Below are 20,620 nucleotides of genomic sequence, written 5' to 3'. Positions count from 1 at the left end.
AAGCGCTCTGAGTCTGTCCTCACTGGTTTATTAGATTTATCTTGGTTTAGCAATCTGTTGCTCATGCAGCCTCAAAAAGGAAATAAACCCAGACCTAACAGAGATCTGTGGCAACTTGTCTTGGTACATGGATGCCTGTGGAGTGATGAATGGTTGTGGCTAGCTTTCAGAAGGAGGTGCCAGCTACTCAGGCCAGGTTCCTGTGGGAATGCAGAACACGAGGTGCAAAATTCTCGTGAAAAGCCTTGAGCTACCAAAAAAAACAGGGCCTATGCTGCCACTTCTGCTGATCTGATCTTATTGCTTTCGTATTTCTTAATTGACAGTGAGCCAATTTTGATTTGTTCAGCTCTGAGTTGAGATGTGATGTAAGTCCGTGGGCAGCCTGTCCAACATACTGACACATCCAAAGGCGACAAAGGTTGAACAAAAGATTACAGACTCTGCAGGACGATCTCTGTAAAGTGTCCAGCAGAGAATTAGTGTGCAGAAGCCAAACTCTATCTCATGTCTCTTTTTTTTTCTAGGTTTAGAAGAAAAACCAATTCTTTCAAAAAAAGAAAAAATGAAGCTGAGGAAAGAAAGATGGCTACAGAGTAAGTACTCCTCCAAAGCACAGCTGTATGGGGGGACATCTCACAGGGTAATCCTGGGTAACCCTGGTGGATTTTTTTGTAGATGGGGTGTGGCTGAAAGTGTTGGGTTGTGGCAGGATGAGGGTTAGGGGTCAGGGAGTCTGAACACTTCTCAGAAACCTTAAAGTCTGCTTCCCACGATGTGGGATAAAAGTCCTTTTTTTTTTTTTTTTCCCCCCTCTCCAAAGGGCATTTACACTGAGATTCAGTCTGTGTCCTTGTTTTTGATCTTTCTCCATGTGCAATGTGACTACTTAAAAACCTTCAGCTATTTAAAGAAGACCTAGTGGACGGGATCCCCTGGAACACTGTCCTTAGGGACGAAGGAGCTGAGCAGAGCTGGCAACTCTTTAAGGATGTTTTTCATAGAGCACAAGAACTCTCAATTCCCCTGTGTAAGAAAGCAAGCAGGAAGGGAAGAAAAACAGGATGGGTGTGCAAGGACCTGCTGCTCAGACTGAGGCACGAGAAGGAAATGCACAGGCAGTGGAAGCAGGGACATGTGGCCTGGGAACATGTGGTACAGGGATGCTGTCCGGATGTGCAGGGATGGGATCAGGAAAGCCAAGGCACAGATGGAACTGAGCTTGGCAAGGGATGCAAAAGATAAGAAGAGATTCTTATAGGTATATTTCTCAGAAAAGAAAGGCCAAGGAGAGTGTAACCCCTCTGATAAACAAGAAGGGAGAACTGGTAACAACAGACATGGAGAAGGCTGAGGTACTCAACAACTTCTTTGCCTCAGTCTTCACTGCCAGTCCACGACTCTTGTTTTCCTGAACCTGTAGGTGAGGGCTGGGGGAGCAAAGCCCCTTCTGCTGTAAGTGAAGAACATGTTCGAGACCACCTGATGGAGCTGAATGAGTTTACGGTGCCTGATGACACACATCCCAGGGTCCTGAAGGAATTGGCTGATACAGTTGCCAAGCCTCTCTCCATCATGTTTGAAAAGTCCTGGCAGTCAGGCAAAATCCCTGGTGACTAGAAAAAGGGAAACATCACTCCCATTTTAAAAAACTGTAGAAAGGAGGGCCTGGGGAACTACAGACCAGCAAGCCTCCCCCCTGTGCCTGGCAAGACCATGGAAAAGATCCTCCTGGAAGCAATATGAAGGTACATAAAAGACAAAGAGGTGATCTAAGACATCCAGCATGGCTTCACCAAGGTGAATCATCTTTAAAAGTCAGGTCTTAATTTCTCTGTGCAGTTGTGTATGGGACCCACTTACAGGTGCCAGTGGGAGCCAAGAGTCAGAAAACCTCATCCTGCAAGACAGTTGGAGGTGGTCTTGTTTGGGGACCTTTTGAGAGGGTGTGCAGGAGGCTTGCTATTCCTCACCTGGTGGAGCAGGGAACGTAACAGCTCCTCTCTCACTGGCATCTCTCTGCTGGCAGCAGAAGCAGCCTCTCCACGTCAGCTTCTGAGGTACTGCTGGTGGCATGGGGAGTAGCAGAGGGATTCCTCTTGCCACCTGGAGCTGTTCCTGGGACAGGCTTTTCCCTTAACACCTTTTTGCCCAACAGAACTGCCGACAGACTGTGTTTGGTGTTGAGCAATGTGGCTTTCTGTTGCACCATATGCTCTCTGCTCCTGAGCTCTCACTGTGCTTTGAGCTTGGGTCCATCAACCTGTCATTGCACCAGTCACAGTGGAGGTGTCTCCCCTTACATAAAAAAGATGGTAATTTAACACCATGACTGCTAAAGAAGCTTCTTCCCTGTCATTAAACAACAAATTCCGTTCACAACTGCAACCGTCATTGTTCCTGTTGAGCAAAAAAATAGATGGCTGTGGTGGTCCTAACAGCTGGCCTGCAGCTTTGTTTTGGTGCTCTTAAAGTTTTCTGTTTATGTGTATATCTAATACTGTTGGGGGAACATTGGAAGGAACTGCTGGAGCACAGCTGAGATGTTCCTGGCCTGATATCCTATCTCTAACGGTGACCAGTACCAGATATTGTGGAGAAAAGTAAGCCCTCAGCAGTTTTCTGTGACACAGAATCAACAGTAGAAGGGGTACACGGGACTTATGTCTTCTGCAAGAAAGAGGACGTGCTCCTGGAGCTAGGTGACAGCACTGCTCCCATAGTTCAGGTCAGTCACTTTGGAGATGAGGAGAGCCTAAAAGCGTACTTCTTACACTCTTAATCATGCCCTCATGCTTATATGTCTTTATTGCATTAGTCTTCCTCAAGATTATGTATGATGCTTTGGCCCTGCAATGGACCCTTTTCTCCTCTCTTGGCTCTAAAATTACTAAGCTGAGGGAAAACAAATGAAATGCACTGCCTTTGCTTTTCAAAGAACACTGAGATAGAAAATTTCAGGTCAAACTACCTCTGTCCAAGAAGATGCTAGTTATTAGCAGTGCTTCAGAGACACAGAAGTATGTAAATTGTTGTCTGTCTTCACTTCCTCACTAAATCTATGGCCAGTGTTCTCTGGCAAATGCTTTACTGAGGGTAAGAAATCCCTGAGACTTGTTTTTTTTTTTAAAAAAAGCAAATTTTAGTACCAGGTGTGCAGCTTTTTATTGAGGAAAAAATGAGAACAGCTGGAAAGAGCTTATATAAACATCAATAAGAAAAACTGTTGTTATTAGCTGGCAGAACAAAATGAAACGATATTTCTAGGGATGGTGATTCTTGAATGAAGCTTGGCATTCTAACATTGTCTCAACTGACTTTAAGGAGCTTCGATCAACTGAAGCAGAAACTCATTGATTTTTATTTGATGCAGATAACTTACTTCTTATTGTTGGTTTTGCCATATTTACTTGGCCTCCTCCCCTCACCCTCAAAAGGGAACACAGCTTTGACTGCTGAAGTTGTTATGATTAAATTTCTGTCGTAAATCTTTCCAAGAGTTTGTCTCTTCTTAACCCAGGGCTGCTTTCTTGACATTGGATGCCAGGACCCTGAGAACTAAATTTCAGTCCATTAGTGCAAATGCAAAACTTGGAAAATTTTCATTTCAATAAATCATAGGAGAGACTAGAGATGGAAAAAAATTATGCAATGCTTCAGAGATTAGAAGTATGCACATTTCAAAATACATATATCGTATGGCTTCTCGGACACAGAAGACTTCATAGGAAAAGAATTTGGGATGTTTGTGCAGAATCAGGTGTCTGAAAATTTTGAGCACATACTGTTTATGAAAGCACTGAAGTAGTCAGCTTCATAAAGCCAGACCAAAAAAAGAAGTGATGCAGAACAGAAAGCTGTGTTCTTGGCAGGGATTGCTGTGAAGAGAAGCATTTACAATCCAGATTTGTCACAAACATCCATGTACAGCAAAAATTGCAGTTCATCAAAAACTGTTGTTCTTCAACTGAAACAGCTTAGCTGGGGGGCAAATGAGACAAAAATACTGAAGGAACAAGCAGCTAGCGAGTGAATTTGAGTTCATCCTTCTTGAATGTAGGCAGCTGGGTTAGACCCAGAATCCCAAGTGGCATCTTGCCTGTGTTCTGTAGACTGGCTGCTTTCATGTTTCCACCAAAAATACTTCTGCTGATTTAGTCCTGCTTCTGTGGCCACATGGTGTTGGAAGCCCTTGGCCTTCCTGTGTCGATGTACTTGGCTGTGTAACTGCTGTTACTGCACTCCATCTTGTCCAAATGAGGAGTTAGCAGCTTAGCTTAAAGGCTCATCCTTGCAATATGTTCACGTTGTGTTTGTCTGATTCAGAGGAAGATGGATGTGGTAAAGGAAAAACAGTGCTGACAAACTGGCTGCCTTGAGTCAGAAGGGTATGGTTTGCTGTGAGGAGCGCAGTGTGTCTTTGTCCAAGGCCATAAGCAGAGGCCTGCGCTTCTGGTGTGGCCTCCCATGCATGCGCATGAAGTAGGATTTCTCCATTCCCCCACAGCACCAGCCACACGGTTGTCAAGGCAATGTGGTGGGTTTCCAGGCCCGGTAGCATGAGGAAAAGGAGATGGTGCATCCTGCTGATCTCTGGCTGATTCTGGTGATGCCGCCAAGGGGTGTCAGGGACAGATGGGGATGTCCTGCAGCTCAGCTGGAGGTTTGTCACAGTGCTGGGCTTCTGTGGGCTCTCTGGGAGGAGAACATGTTCTGCTGGGGCTTGCCAGGAGGCCTGCTGGTTCCATAAGGCGTGGGCAGCTGCAGGGCCAATTTCTACACCAGGGAGCCTGGAGGACTGGGGCAGGAGCCTGCAGCCTTCTATGCCCAGCTCCCTTGGCTCAGAAGGGAGACATCTGTAACGTGCTGGATCCTGATGTGCACACAGCCTTGGTCAGAGCTGCTGCAAGGAGATTAGTAAGCGTGGTTACAAGGAAAAGCCTTTTCCAAGGGCCCAGTTTATCCAGTGTATGCCTGCTTAAGCTCTACCATGAGCCAAGAAGGTGAGACCTTGACTTGCCCAGTCCTAAGTGAACTGAAATTAAATACTTCTCCCTTGTTTACTGCATGCCTGTGTGAGGAGATCATGGTTTGAAAAACATTTCCACTTACCCGAATAATGTCTTATTTCTGACTTAGAAATAGAAAGTGTGAAGCTAGCCAAGCAGAAGCAAAAAGCTGAAGCAAAACGGAAGGCAACACCTGTTGTGGGAGACATGCAGCCATTGATGGAAGCCCTACCTGAGCTCTCTGACCTGACCGCAGGTGTCAGGGACAGAAAGCCACCCAAGAGGTATGTGTCTTTTGGAATGGGCTGTGTATTTCTCTTTTTCCTCCAGGATAAAATGGCCTTCTGCTCAGCTTGTAGCTACTGGCACTGCAAGCTTGATGCCCAGAGTTAGGAGAACAGGACCTCATTCTCAACTATGTTTCACACCTTACCATGAAATCACTTTCTACAATAAATGTGTCTGTGGTGGGCAGCCCTGCTCAACCACAGCTGCTCTCTCACTCCTTCCCTCCTTCCCCCCCCACCCCAAAAGGGAACGGGGGAGAAAATACAATACACAGGGCTCAAGGGTTGAGATAAGGACAGGGAGATTGCTCAGCAATTATCATGACGGGCAAAACAGACTCAGCGTAGGGAGATAGTAAAATGTATTGCATATTAACTAACAAGCTAGAGAAGTGAGAAACAAAGGAAAGAAACCAAAAACGCCTTCCCCCCATCTGACCTCTTCCACTTCCTCTCACAAAGGCACAGATAATATTGCTTATTGGCCTGGCTCTGGCCATCAGTGGGGCCCTTATCTAACATGAGGCAGCTTCTGGATTCTTCTCGCAGAAGCCACCTCTGTGGCCCCCTGCTACCAAAACCTTGCCACGTAAACCCACTACACTTCTAAATCCACAGTTAAGAGAGGAACTGTATTGCTCAGGTGAGACTTGGTTTGAGACAGGCTGGGAGAAGTGGGATGTTCTGGGAGTTGCAGGACTGACACACAAGTGTCAAGAATGTAATGCTGCTTAGCCCACCTGTGAATTTGCAGTTGAGGTGTGTTTTTTATAATGAAAGTTGTTAACATCGCTGTCGGCAAATGGTGTTTGATGCTTCATCCTCTAGCAGGTTATATCTGTACTGTTCAAAGGGGATTAATTCTTGTTTTACAAGTGGTGAAAATGGGGATGGTGGCTTACCCAAATTCACACTGCCGTAGTGTGACAGAGGAGAGCAGATCTGGAGGGTTAGGATTCAAAGCACAATGCTGCCTGCTAGGTTTGTTGGCTTCCTTCCTGCCTGAGCCTCTGGCTGTGTGGAAGCCTGGCATTCCGTCCTTCCAGACCGTCAGGCTTCCTCCTGAAGCAATTCAAGCCCTTTGAGCAGAGCCTTACTCTCTGGCCAGGCTCTGTTCACCCTGTTGGCTTGGAATGTGATTTTGGGCGAGAGCAGGAAGATGTTTTTTCTCTTCCCTTTGCTGTACTGAAAGTGAAGAGCTGTTTCTGATCCTCTGACAGTAATATTTCAACCATCCCAGCCAGGCTTAGGGTACATTCCGATTGCCCTTGTGTTTTTTCCTTTTCAAGGGAAATGCAGTGCTATGCCTGGCTCTTCAGTCTGTGCTGCAACATCCCCCAGTGCAGAATAAAATCTCTGCATGATGCACAAATGCTCACACCTCTTCTCCAGTTGCTCACTATGGGTTAGAACTAGAGACTTGTTTTGACCATAATAAGCAAGCATTTGGATTAGAGAACAGCCAAGTATAAAGCTGCCTGGCAGAGCACCCTCTTCTTTGGTTGAAGATCAAGGCTGGAACTACCATGAAACCTCTTGTGATTTGCTGGATGCCCCAGAAATGAACTCTGACCCAGATGGGATGCCCAGCTACAGAGCATGGCTGAGTTGGCAGTTCTCTGTTCTTCTGGAAAGTCACCCCTCAGACAAACAGCAACTGAGTACCTTGCATCTAAGCATGGGAAATATTTTCTTCCTTAACTTGACTCCTAATTCTTTGAATAACTTTTTTTTTTTTTTTTTTAAGCAGCTGTTCAGTCAGTCTGTCCTCTCTTTCAGTGGGAATAAGTAGCAAAAGTACACACACAGTACCTCAAAGCACTGAGAGTTGGTTGAGTGGAGTTCTGGGCCAGGGCTTAATCTGAGTGTAAGCAGGTGGGTTTGCCCTCTTTCTGTGATAATGTGCCACAACCATATATGTCGTGTTTAGGAGCTATTCTCCCTCAGCATTGTCTCCCAGCCCTCTTGGAGGCTGAGTCCTAGCAATCTGGGGAAATGGCTTGCAGAAACTATGTGCAGGGGAAATAAAACAGGTAGGTTGCTTCCTCTGAGGATTGCTTTCCCCATTACAAATATATATGTATATATATATATATATATATATATAGTCTACTGTATATATAATCTACTACTTTAATCTGAAAAGACAGTGTAGAACTCAAAAAGGCTCAGAGAAGGCTAACAAGGATGGTTATGAAGGGTTTGGCACAGCTTCAGCTTTTGCACGGAGGGATCACTTAGTGAGCTGGGAGTCCTCAGCCTGGACAGAAGTTGGAGACAAAAAGGCTTGGGAATGTAATAGTCTATAAAATCAAGTGTTATGTGGTTAGGAAATAGTTTGTCTTCTCCATTATGAGAAATAAGAGACATCAAACAAAGCCAGCAAATTGCAGATTCAGTGCAAGCAGAAGGAGGCTCTCTTGTTCTGCACCGTTCCTAGCTGAGGGATATTGTGACTGTGGGAAACCTGTGGGTTCAGGTGAGACCTACAAATCCAGTGAGAGAGTGCTGTGGAGGGTTACTGCACATATATAAGCTGGCTCAAAGTCTCTGTGAGTGCTGGTGAGGCTGTGGCCATACGCTTTCCCTGTGCTTACCCCTCCCTGGCCATCTGCTGCAGAATTCAAGGCAGAGTACTGGCCAAAACAGTCCTTTCAGCTGACTCACTACAATCACTCCTCTGTTCTGTAATACATTTTATAGCAAAAGACGTGTGGTACTCATGGAAGATTTCTGTGCTCTTGCACAGATCTGTAGCTCGACATCCTCAGAGAAGCACTGATGGCTCTGTTTCTCTCCAAACCCAGATCTCATTGTGTGAGCATGGCAGCCCCCCTCTCTTGCTGGAAGCCTGAGCTCATGCTGCACTGCTGTGATACCTAGAAAGCCCAGTGGGGCTGTGGCACAGGAGGGTAGAGAAGTCCTGCTTTGGCTGAGAGTTTGGAATTGGTCAGGACTATCTGCAGGTGGCACAGCAGATGTGGGAGCTCAGCTTTGACTGAGCTCCCACATGCCCCCTTGGTAGAGGCATGAAGGAGCTACGGTGTGATTCTTCCATGGGAGCAGTCTGTTTGCCTGCTTGTGGTTTCCTGTACTGCATGAGGATGTGTGCGCTAAAGTGTTTGAAATAGCCAGAGAAAGCTTTTATAGGATTTGAATCATTACATAAATGAAGGGTAATACTCTGGTGATTTGTCAGCGTTATTAATAAAAGATTAGATTCTCCAGGAATTTGATCTCCTGCTGGGTAGGAGAGCATTACAGTGAGATTTTACTCAGTTTTATAATGGATGAAGGCAATGAAGTGTAATGAAACAGGGCTAGCATTCGCAGTCCAAGTGAGCAGGCAGCATGTTGGTGGTTTGGTGGGGGAAAGTCAGGCAACAACCCTTCAAACGTGTCAGACCAGCGGGGCAGAGCTGTTGCACAGCACTGAAAAGCCTTCAGAAGCACTGAGCCCTTTAAATAGTGGAGTGGCTAAAAGCAAAAGTGGGCTGGTGCACCCTGATGCAGGCCCAGCTCTCCTGGTACGCTGCAGAGGCACGGGTCCCTCTGGGGCCCATGATCTTGAAGGGCCTTGTGATGCACTTGAGAAAGGCTTTTATTCACTTGTCCTCACTTTCTGCAGAGCTGCTCATCTTTGAAGGGCCTGCAATGGCAACTTGGTGGTGAATACAGAGTCTGCAAGCCCCTGCCCCGGTGACCATGGGTTGCCATCCAATTTCTGAAGGGATTTCTCCCTGCTTCCATGAGCAAGCCAGGCAGACTGGGACTGTGACCAGGAAACTGTTCCTGTGCCAAGTGGTTAATGAATGTGAGGAGAGCAGAGATGCTTCCTGCTTTTTCTGTGCCTTGCAATACCAGTGGATGCAGCAGCATGGTGAGAGCTGTTTGTGTGCTCCTGCTGATCGCTGTTCCTCATGTGCTGTCAGGTCTGTTGTGTAACGCCAGGGTGACCTCGAGAGGGACTGCAAGCGAGCAGTGTGTGGACATTGATCTGCCTGGCTTCAGTTTCCTTTGCAGGCTGTGTGCTGTGGAGGCTGGCTGATGCACATTCACCTTGTTTGGGTTTGTCTGGTTTGTCAGAGAGGTTTGGCACTGGGGCACACCATCCTGGGCTGGAGGGAAAGCAGATGTGATTGGGGCAGTGGCGAGAGCAGCCCTCATCAGCTTGAGAGCACCAGGATCCCCCTTGAGGAAAAATGAAATGAGACAGGATTGAGAGAGGGAGAGATGAGGAGGAGGAGCAGGAACTGATCAGATGGGGAGGGATGATGAAATGGAGGGGCATGGAGCAGGTGGTGAGGAGGAAAGGGAGAATGGGAAAATAGCAGAATGAAAGCGTGGAGGGTAGAAGGTCAGAGAGGAAAACAGAAGGGGACTCTTTTTTTTTTCCCAAAACACACTCTCAGAGGTGACAGCAGGGAGAGTCAGGTAGTCCTGCTGTGGCCAGGCTGGGAGCCTGGTGCACAGATTTAGTGTGGGATCAGACTCCTGCCTTTTGGTTTATTTTTGCTGTGTTGCCCAAGGCTTTATGTCATGTGATCCTTTGGTAGGAGCAGCCATAGGCTCTGAGGCTCTGACACTGCAGCAAACAGTGCCTTGTGCTGTCCCTTGCTAGTTCTCATCTTCAGTCAGATCCCTCCTTCCCCTCCAAGGTCCTGATTTGCTCTGAACTCGGAGCACCTGCATGCAGAAGCTCTGCCCATCAGCTGCCAACGTACCATTGCTGTTCTAGTTCAGCAGCTTTTTTTTTTTTTTTATTCCTGCTCTCTAGTTTCCCCACAGCTTTCCTTCCTTGTGCATTTCAAGTCCCAAAAGCAGCCCCTGCCCTTCCTGCACGTCCTTTGCTTCAGCTCAGCAGTTGTCTTTATTACAATTCTCTACTGCTGCCTGGCATGAGGCATCACATGCTTTCAGCACCTGTGCAGAATGGGATTACACCTCTGGTCTCCTTGGACTTTGCCCAGCAATAGGAAATGGGTACAGAGAGTGCAGATCTATGCTTGCCGCTGTACCTCAGCTGCACATTGTCCTGTGTTCCTGACAATGCATCAGTTGTCTAGAAATTTTATGGGGTTTTTAGGGCCTGTATTTGATTGCAAAAGAGAATGCTCTGTTGTGCTTTCCCTTCAGCTAATGTGTTTGCAGCTAACTTCTACTGGCAAACCTTTGGTGAGGATATGTGTTTGCAGGCAGAAAGGAATACGGCAATTCTTAAAATAGAAGTGATGCCTTATATGAAGTGATGCCTTATATACCAGTGGTCCCACTGCAGGACTGGTCAGTAGCAAGGCTGGCAGCTTCCTATTCTTGCTGAGTAACCATGGCACTGCCTATAAACTATGTGTACAACTGCTAGAGCTCTGCAGCATGAGCAAGGAGCACAAGATGTGCAGGGGTAACGTGTGACTGGTGGGGAGGGGAAGTTCGTTGGGATCTTCTCTCTTAGCAACAGTATTGGTCTGACCTGGAAGTTACAGATAAGCAGAAATCAGGCATCCGGGCGTGGCCATCTAATGACCCATTCTAGAGCTAAGTAATCCGATTTTTCTTTAGTTCATTTGCCTCCTGCATGTTCAGTCATGACTCCAGAGCTGTCATCAGTTTGTGGCGGAAGGAGTTTGTATTTCCATTACTGTCTGGCTGTGGAAATAATTGCCTTTCGGGACAATTTCCATGCAGGACAATTACCTGTACTTTCTGGGAAGGCAGATGCAGAGTCACTGGATTCTTTCCATCTCCTCAGCAATTGATAAATTATCTCTCCTCTATAGCACTTACTCACTTCTGTTGCTTTTCTCCACAGGCACGTAAAAGCAAAGTCAGAACCCGTGGACTTCTGTCTGATGAAACAAGCTCAGAAACACAGGCTTTTGTAAGTACTCAGTTACCAGATGTCCAGTCTTCCTGCTCAGCATCGCAGAATGGTTGAGGTTGGCAGGGACCTCTGGAGGTGCTCTAGTCCACCCCTCTGCTCAAGCAGGGTCACCTACAGCCAGTTGCTGAGGACCACATCCCATTGGGTTTTCAGTATCTCCAAGGATAAAAATTACAAAACCTCTCTGTGCAAACAGTTCCAGTGTTTCAGTCTTAACACACCTGAAGGCCCTAGAACTGGTGGCAGCTTTGAATTGCCCCTTTACATAGTGCAGGCTATTTGCAGGTATCCTTCTGTTTCAGTCCATACCAGACTCAGTCAATTCTGGATGGTTTCAGTCCATTTGCACTTCTGTTTCATATAACATCTAAGAGAGCACAGGAAGCTGCACTTGCTCCTTAAAGAATTCATTTTTCCTGTCTTATTGAAAAAGAAGAACCTGGTTTGGGCCTTCTGTGTAAGGTCTCTGGGCTTTTAGGACAAACCCACACCAACTGTTTCTACTGGCCACAGTTGTCTTGATTTTTGGCTGTACCAAGTGACAATGCACATGCTGTGTCCCGCTGTGTGGCACAGACAACGTGGTTATCAACCAGGAGGTACGTCCCTTTTCTCAGCTTGCTGAGCTGGGGCTGCAGCACTCAGCTGTGGCTCCGTCTCTTAAGACACTAGGCCTGTGTAGTTTTAGATGATACACTTCTGGAAAGCCTTGAGCGGTTGAGGAGCTCTTGTATGTCTGCAGTCGGCTTACAGCTGCTCTGCTGGAACACCTCTGGAATGTCAACTTAAAAGCCTTACATCCCTTATGGGGACAGCTGTGCATTGGCATTTGCCAAACAGTTTCTTGTGAAGTGAAACACTCAATTACTTTTGAGTAATTCCTGGAATTTGCTAAGATTTTAGCAATTCCTTTTTCCTCTGTATAATCTACTGGATATTTTATACCAACACCAGGCATCGAGAACTTCATTGTCCCTCAGTGCAGCTCTCCTGGAGCTAGGCCCTGTGCTCTGAGAGTGTTTGCTTTCTGTGATGCCGCCTTCTGCTGTTTCCGTCAGTTCTGGGCCATTCCGCTTCACACTGGGGCTGAGAACAGTCAGTCTACAGATCCCAACATTACTCTTCAGCACTCTGTGAACATCCTTTTCTGCCTGAAACTCCCTAGTATCTGTGCTGCAATGCCTTTTTTGCTCAGTTCTGCCTTTCTGGATGAGCCCTTCCTTGGCTTATCAGAGAAGCTGAAGGGTCATGGCAGAATCTGCTTCTGTGCTCATGCACTCTGAAGCAGTTTTCATTCTGTGTGGATTTACCAGATACCCACAATCTCTTTTTCCCAATTTGCTAGTGAAAAGCTCTGAAAATTTTCCAAGTGATGAGGGACACTAATATGATAGTTTCTGTCTGTGACGTGAGATTGAGCTGCAGGCTCTCACAGAGCTAGCAGCAATTTGAGCATTGTTCTTGGGAAATTTAGGTCCATTTCTTGCATCATTTCTTTATGAGGTTTACACTGAGGGCAATTCTGTCTGGATAGAAACCCACTACTTTATGAGCTTTTTTCGTATCTCCTCAGTTCCTTTTGCATGAACCAATTGTGTGTTTGTTTTTTTTTTCTCTCCTCAGAGAGAAGGAAGTGGCACGGTTTCATGAGGTCATTGCAAATCCCACGTACAAAGCCAACCCCCTCATGGCCATCAGTGAGCATCTCTCCAAGAGGCTGAGGCAGGAAGAGGAAGGTAAACCCTTCTAGGGCATCAGCTGGGACCAAATGTGCAGCTGGAGCTGGTGCAAGGGCTCCAGGCCACAAACGAGCACACATCACTAACGTGACCTCTCAGCCATGTCAGTCCTCTGAAAAGAGTCCAGCGTATTCTTAAACCCCACAGTCGTGTTTTCTGTCTGCAGGAATAATGCAGTTCTCTCCTGACAGTGGCGGCTGCTCCTTGGCCAGCAGCCTGCAGAGAGCAGGGTGTTCTGCGAGATCTTTGTGCAGACATTAAGCTCCCTGTGAAGTGTCTTGACACCTCTTCTCTTCTTGTGAGCAGGCACAATTTCTTAACTTGTGCCAGTGGCAATGTATCTGCATTTTCTTCCCTCTCCTCCCAATCCTTGCTGACAACTATGAAAAGAGGTTCACTGCTATTGTTTTGGGATTGTTTAAGACCCCAAGCCCTGAGGCCCAGAAGGTTGTTGTAGATCTGTGTAAGGACTGATGCTGCTGTTCAGAGACATTGTTTTATGTGAAGAATTTAGCTTTGTAATAAATGCATTCACACAGTACTGAGTTTGTCTGGCTCTTGTTTTGGTAAGTACTAATTGAAATATGAGCTTATTCCTATCACTGCAAAAAATATGTAGAAGAATGTTTTTTCTTCCAAGTGTATAGTGAACCGCTAGACTGCTGCTGCAGCATGCAACAGAAGACACCTGAAATCATTGCAGATTGTGTTTAAGTCACAATAAAGGCTTGCTTCAGCCCAGAAGAGGTTCCCTGGCATGAGGAGCCTGCAGATGTGTGGTCACCCCAAATGAAGATGGAGACCATGGGCCTTGAGGACATGCTCTGTGCAGGCAGTGTGGGTTTGTTCCCAGCAGTTGCTCTGAAAGCAGCAGAGCTAAGGAATCTGAGTCTTCCCCTCCAGGCCCTCCATTCCTGGTGCCTGGGACTTGTGCCAGAGAAGTCCCCTGCAGCTCCCTCTGTGCCTCACGCTCCTGTGAGCCAGGCTGGACACAGTGACGGGCAGGTGGCCCTGGGACCAGGACACTCTATGGCTCTACTTTCACTGAGCTGCAGCCCCAGCTCTGAAGTGCTGGCCTGTGGCTGCTGTTGTTGGTTGTGGTTCCCAGCAGCACAAGATGTGACTAAGATATAGACCAAGCTGAAGTTTTGGGGTTTGTTTTGTCCATAAGCATACTGTTAACCCATTGTCTCTAGGAACCAGCTAGCTCTGTCTTGTAGCTAGCTGGCTCCTGAGAAAGACAGGATCCTCTGCTTAAAAGGAGGGAAGGCAAGAGAAGAAGGTGAAGACATCCAAGTACAAAGGAATATAAAGATTGCTCCTCTTGTTTTTGTCTTCTTGTTCACTAGCAAGTGAATAGGGCACTCAGCATGTCTGGAGGGCAGGAGGCAGGTAAGAAGGCTTTCATGACATGTTGGAGGACGTTTATTGCTTTTCTTCTGCACTATGTGGGAGTTCGCAGCTCTCTTTGTCTTGTTTTTTTTTTTTTTGTTTTTTTTTTTTTGTTGTTGTTTTGTTTTGTTTTGTTTTGTTTTAGATACCTTTAGATGCCATGTTTTCATATCACGTTAAGAGAGCCCTGGCCTCCTTGCAGGGCCAGATCAAGCAGTGGCTGTTCTTCACTTCCTTCCTCACTTCCTTCCCTTGCACTTCCATTTACAGCACTGGTAATGTGCCGCTCTGCTCTGTCATAAAATGGTGAGATAGTTGGAGAGAAGCCGTGGGCAAGTTTATGAAATCCCATCCTGGGTTTTGTGCTTTGGGCATGATCTGGCTGCCTGTATCCCTCCCCTCAGAGATGCAGGCTGTGCATTCTGACTGTGCTCCAGCAGGAGCAGTGGTTTTGTTCAACAAGCCCTGATTTCCTGGGCATCGTGCCTGACTGACAAGACCATCCTTTAAGGCCTCTGAAGGGTTAGTTGGATGGTCCCATGCCCATTTACTCCACGCCAGTTTCTTCCTAATAACTTGTCCCTGGGGTGAAAAGAAATCTGAAAGGATATCATTTTCTGTCTTACCAGATGATTGGTTTCCTTCTCACAGACAGGTCCAATTAACTTCAAGTTGAATTATTGCTTGGATGGCCTGATCTGCAGTGTTAGGGCAGATTCTCAGCTGGCAGAAGAGCTAGGTACAGGTAGGCTCTGGTGTAGATGTTGCGTGGGTCACATGCCAAGGGACCGCCTTGCTTTGTCTCTGAAAAATAAATACTAACAGGAGCGCATCCTTTTTTTCATCCGGTGTAATTTGTGATAGAATAAGCCCAGAAGTTTGGGTCTGGAGTGGAAAAGGAATTTCTGTGTGTAAAACCAGACCTGAGCACTTCATCTGGACCCTCAAAGACACCATTAGGATGAAGGGTTTGTGTAGTTTGTGTTGCTCTTCCAGGCTGGCATCAAAGCAGGGGCTGTTCACACATCTCAGCCTGGTGCCTTTAGGTTGCCAGCTGCAGTGTTTATGGCTGAAGCTGGTGTGTAGAATTGATCTGTCACTGTAAATTTGGACACCAACACCTCAGTCATCTGACACTTTCCCCCTACTCAGTGTGGTTGCTGTGTCTCATCCTTTCCTTTCAAATCACTGGGAGCCAAGACGGCTGATGTCTTATTACCTGGGAAGCACAGGGGTAACTGGAGAGGTGAGGGATAGCAGCAGTGAAGGTGTTGATCTGAGTGACCCCACTCCATGGTGGCTGTGCTTGTGTTGGTGGCCTTTCATCTCCATGTGCAGTATTGCTGTGCATCACGTGGCATGCTTTTTCTTTACCTTGGATGGGCTAATGTTGTCTAGTTCTTGCATTGCTTAGCCCAGTGTTTGAAAATGTTGGTCCCCTGCCTATTTAGCAGCAGTTAAAGATGATTGTTTGAAAGCGTAGTTCACAACCTGCTGCTGCAGGCATCTCCTGCCCACACCATCCTTGCAGCTGAGCAAAGAACTTGCAATCTGCCAGGAAACAGGCATCTGGGACGCAAAGTTGTCTTCTCAGTTGGCATGTTTTCAGGATGATAAAAGCCTTCATGCGTTTTTTTGGTCGGTTAGTTGGTCGTTTGGTTGGTTGATGGGTTTTGTTGTTGTTTAGTTATTTATTTGGTTGATTTTTATTTGGTTTTGTTTGTTTTGTTTTCTTTAAGATAGCAGGGTGGGGAAAAATAGCTTCCAAGCTGTAAAGGGTAGTTATGCTGGAGGGAAGGGCGGGGGCCTGACCTGGCAGCTCTAGACTTTGCAAGATGTGAGTAAGCAGTGAATGTACTGCAAACTCAGGGCTGGGAAAAAAAATAGGGCTGCTTTTTGCAGCTGCTTTTCTTTCTTGTTGATGATTTTGCTCACAGAAAGTGTATGTGAAAGCAGAAACCTGGGTATCCAGCCCATCTGGTGGTGCCAGTGGATATTTTCTGCTACACTCAAAGAACCCAGTGCGGTGGGTGGAGTGAGATTCTCCTTTACCAGCACTCATGGGTAGTTGTCCTTGATTCACAGATTGCAAAGGCTTTTTTTTTTTTTTTTTCTTGAAATTTTTTCTTTTATAGCAACTGTTGCAACACCTATGTTTCTCCCTGGTACCAGCAGTGGCACCTCATACTTTGTTTCTTCTGGCCAGAGGTTGCTTCAGGCCAGCTGCATGTCTCATGAAAGCATGGTGAATCACAGGACCTGGTCCTTATTCATTTAACACAAGCGAGTCACTATGGCATGTATGCAAACTCCCTCCTTTCTTCCAGTTGATGGCTTCTCTGCCCTGGAAAGCTTTCCTAGCACATTTCATGCAAGGAGTCACCTGGTCCCCTTCTGTGGTGGTTTTGCCTCGCTGTGCAGCTGAAATCCACCACAACGGCTCTCTCACTCTCCCTGCTCAAAGAAAAAAAGGGGAGAAAATACAATGGAAAGGGCTCAAGGGTTGAGATAAGGACGGGGAGATCACTCAATAATTATCGTCACGGGCAAAACAGGCTCAGCATAGGGAGATTAATGCAATTTATTGCCTATCACTAGCAGACTAGAGCAGTGAGAAACTAAAAGCAAACTAAAACCACCTTCTTCCCATCCACCCTCTCCACCTCCTCTGTGCCTGGCAGCAGTGCCCGGCTCATGCCTTGGTCTGGTGCAACTCCAGGCCCTTGGCTGCATTCCTCACCCAGTGCTTGGGGTGTCAGTGGCAACCAGTGCAGAGCACTGGTGATAGGAGCCTTGGGCCTCTGCTTCAGCATGGTTGCTCTTCTCTGCTGCCTGGACCCAAGCAGGCTGTGACTCAGCCCAGCTGTTGTTTTCCGTGCTGCAGCCTGGGCTAGGTCTTGTCGCCCATCCAGCTCCACAAGTCAGTTCCCCAGGGAGCAGAGTGTCTGGCAGAAATGGAGATCCTGGGACACTAGAAAGACTACAGAATTTTCCTCTAAATAGTAAGTAGCGCTGAACTTCTTTCTTCCATCCCTGTCCCTGCATGCTCTGCCTGCGCAGCACAGGGACTGCTCCAGTCAGCAAGCTGCCTCTGGCCAGTCGTGCTGAAGGGTGTGTGGCCGGCCTAGCGTGCAGGAGGATCTGAGAGGTTCAAGCTACAGTGACTCTTTCCCCTTCCAGCGAAGAAAAAATGGGGTAAAATCTGAGTATGCCTGGCAGAACAGAGACCCAGTATTAGTGACCTCCCTCCTGCACGCTCCGGCAAGAGCAGCAAACCCTTTCTCTGCAAGGCATTATTTTTCCCTCCACATGCCCTCTTCCCTAGCTGATCCTTACATTTCCGGGATTTTATGAAGCCTCTTGGGCACGTGGAGGTGTTTATTTTGCTTGTTATCTACAGTGCAAATACTTCTGAAGCTAACCCAAGATGGGTTCCTTGCAGATGTAGCAAGAGCAGCAAGAGGGAGCCTGAGGAGATACAGTTGCATGCAATACTGAGCTGCTCAATGTTTTGGAAGCAAATGAGATTGGCACCAGCACATCTTCCTTTCATCCACACGTTACATGAGAGAGGAGGGAGGTGAATCATCTGACCACAGCTTTGCTAGTGGCTTGTCCCTGCCCTGAAGCATGGGTTTCACCATAGCTTTTTTGCGGCATCCTTTGTCCGTTGCTTTTTCTGCCCTTGATAGCTGTCCTGCCGAGACATGTCATCATCTTTCCTTGTCCTGCCTTTTTCCGGAATGCCCAAGGAGATGTAGAACAAGCCAGATTCACAGGGATTCCTTCTCTAAGGGAAGAAGTCCTGCTCTTCACTTCCTGACCTTTAACCAGTTTCTAATCCCAGGAGGTCTCTACCTCTTATCCTGCAGCAGCTCAGTTTCTTTAAAAGCTTTTGAGCATTTTTTAAGAGCTTAAGAGCATTGCCACGTGCCATTTGGAAATCCATGTAAAGCTTTGTTAATTGGATCTCCTTTATCTCTGTACTTGCTGTTTCCTTGCAAGGGAAAATCGTACCCTGTGATGGTAAATCTTCCCCAACATGATAACTGTCTGGGCATCTGCTGATTCTGCTCTTGCAGTTTGCTTCAGTTTATCTGGTAGCTGGCTTTGTGTTTTTATTTTGACAAAGAGTCCAATTCAGACATTTTCTCTGCAAAAGACAGCGTTGCCTCTCAGAAGCTAGTGATCCGCATTTCAGGGCAGAAGCAGAGCAGCAGCTGGATGAGACCTGGGGAGCACTGCATGAGGGGCATCTGGCTTGGCATGCTGCTGGCAGGAGCCCAGTGGTAGACAGATGAATTTCCAGTCTGTAAACCCCAACTCTGGGGGGGGAAAAAAAAAAAAAAAAAAAAAGGTTTATCAGAGTTAGACTTGTGATTAAAAACAACAAAATAACACTCTATATATGAAGGTGGTAAGATGCACAGATGAAAGGAAAATGCATTATATGCTGAAAAAAACATTTCCAAAAACATGCAGAATAAATGGTCATCTTCAGCTCCCTGAAGCTGGTCCTTTGTTGGCGCCCGAGGAGCAAGAGTCGCGGCTTGTTATTTCTCAGCCTGGTCCATAAGCCTGGGTGGGTGGGTGGGGGAGTTCCGGCAGCTCATACTGGGACTGGTGTCAAGATCAACTCTCCTGTTGGAGATTTATTGGATGAACAGTGGCGTGAGAATTTGTGTGGTGGCTTTTTTTCTTAACAAAGTCAGTTGTTTCCTTATGAAGACGTTGTTAAATAGCACAAACAAAACTGGGCTTTGCCAGAAATGTCATTAAGATTTAGACCTTTGCATCCAAATGCTCTGGGACTTCCCAGATCACTGGTTTCAAGTAGGATACATAAAAATATAAGCTAAGGGTTTCTCTCTGCTTTAACGATCGGTGTTTCATGCCAGAAGGGGTGTGCCTCTGCTCTGGGATGGTGCCGGTATCCCTGTTTGAACTTGCTGTGGTTCGTACATGAAACACTCCTGTTGCTGCACAGGTCCACGTGTGTCAGCCCCGCGTGGCTCGTTGTCCCTGTGCCTATGGTAGAGCCCCGTCTATCCCCTGATGCCACCTACGGGTTTGCTCTGCTGCCGTGGGGCAGTGAGGATGTGGCAGTGAGGTCCAGACCCTTGTGCAGCCAGCTGCACAGCTTTAGTCAAGCAAGGATTTTGGTGTTTCAGTCTAGCACGAGCTCTCTTTGCAACCAAGTGAGGCACAGCTGGGAGACAGGAACCCAGCCAAGATGTCTGGAGGCTGTCGTGGCTGCTGGGAAACTCAGCTGTGTGCTGGGGCAGGCGGGGCGGGGAAGGTCAGTGGTGTTCAAGAGGCTGCCAGAGGCAGCGCTGGTTTGTTCGGTGCTAGGAAGGCGCTGGGACGCTTGATGATGCTCGGCCTGCAGTTTACTGCATAGGATGCTGGCAGCTTGAAATGTAGCGTGTGACACATCATTCACTTGATCTTCCTGGGATAGTTATCTTGATTTCAGTGGCACAAGTAGAAGAGGAAGCTGAGACAAAGAAATATCCAAAACAGGAAGCCGCTGCAAAGGGAACAAATGTCAGGGCCTGTGTAGGTGAAGCAGATGATGCTGGGACATCCTCCTAGGGGAAGAAGATAAAGAAGAGAGAGCAGCTCCAGCACACGCACCCCTTTGTCCCATGCTCAGCCAGCCTGGCAGGACAGATGGATGAATGGCAGAAGAGAGGACAGACTGTTCTCGCAGCTGAAAACTTGCTCCATATTTAAGCATGCCTTTTGTCCAACGTGACCTCTGTTTGAGCTATTGAGGGGCAGGAATCAGCCAATGCAAGGGGGAGGCAAGAAGGAGAGCTGCTTACTTGGGGGATATTGCTGTTCCCAGCCCTTGGCTCTCAAGGGCTTTCCAGGTAGTTGGCTGGTCAAACCCAGGCTCCAGTGCATCCCAACAGCATCTGTCCTCTCTGAAGCTCCTGGCTTCAGCTCCTCCTATTTTATTGCTGATTTGTGATGTCCAGGGGTGGCCATGACCTTGCCACTTCTTTAAACTGGAGACTCTGTGCTTGATTTGCTGATTGATGGTTTGGCATCCTCCTTAGGGAGGAAGACTTCATGTTGTTGGCAAAAAAACTTTGTGAATGCATGTGCCAAACTCCATGATGCCATAGCTGAAAGGGGCGGAGCAGTGCTCTGACACTGCTAAGTAGCTGAATGACCACCCTGCGGGTTAATCTCACTCAAAAGCAATGCAATTTTTTTCTGTTGGTTGGTCACATGGAGACTCAGCTCTTGCACTGACAGTGGAGCCATGGCCCAGAGATGTGGCCAGCAGCTTGGCTCTGGAAG

General features: G+C 47.2%; 1 protein-coding gene across 1 annotated transcript in view; it reads left to right on the top strand.

The window, feature by feature from the left end:
* SLX9 (SLX9 ribosome biogenesis factor) overlaps window positions 1-13,457 on the top strand; it is a 46,649-nt gene extending 33,192 nt beyond the window's left edge. The window contains exons 3-6 of the mRNA XM_082762838.1: window positions 528-596; window positions 5,140-5,293; window positions 11,106-11,174; window positions 12,801-13,457. Of these exons, the coding sequence (XP_082618964.1) occupies window positions 528-596; window positions 5,140-5,293; window positions 11,106-11,174; window positions 12,801-12,927 (419 nt within the window). The 3' untranslated portion in view covers window positions 12,928-13,457. The remainder of the gene's footprint in view (window positions 1-527; window positions 597-5,139; window positions 5,294-11,105; window positions 11,175-12,800) is intronic.
* Window positions 13,458-20,620: the final 7,163 nt, after the last annotated feature.

Source organism: Aythya marila (assembly GCF_965140915.1).
Source record: "Aythya marila genome assembly, chromosome: 6".
Classification (NCBI taxonomy): domain Eukaryota; kingdom Metazoa; phylum Chordata; class Aves; order Anseriformes; family Anatidae; genus Aythya; species Aythya marila.
Note: the sequence above shows the minus strand (reverse complement) of the source record. Positions and strands in the feature narration are given on the sequence as shown.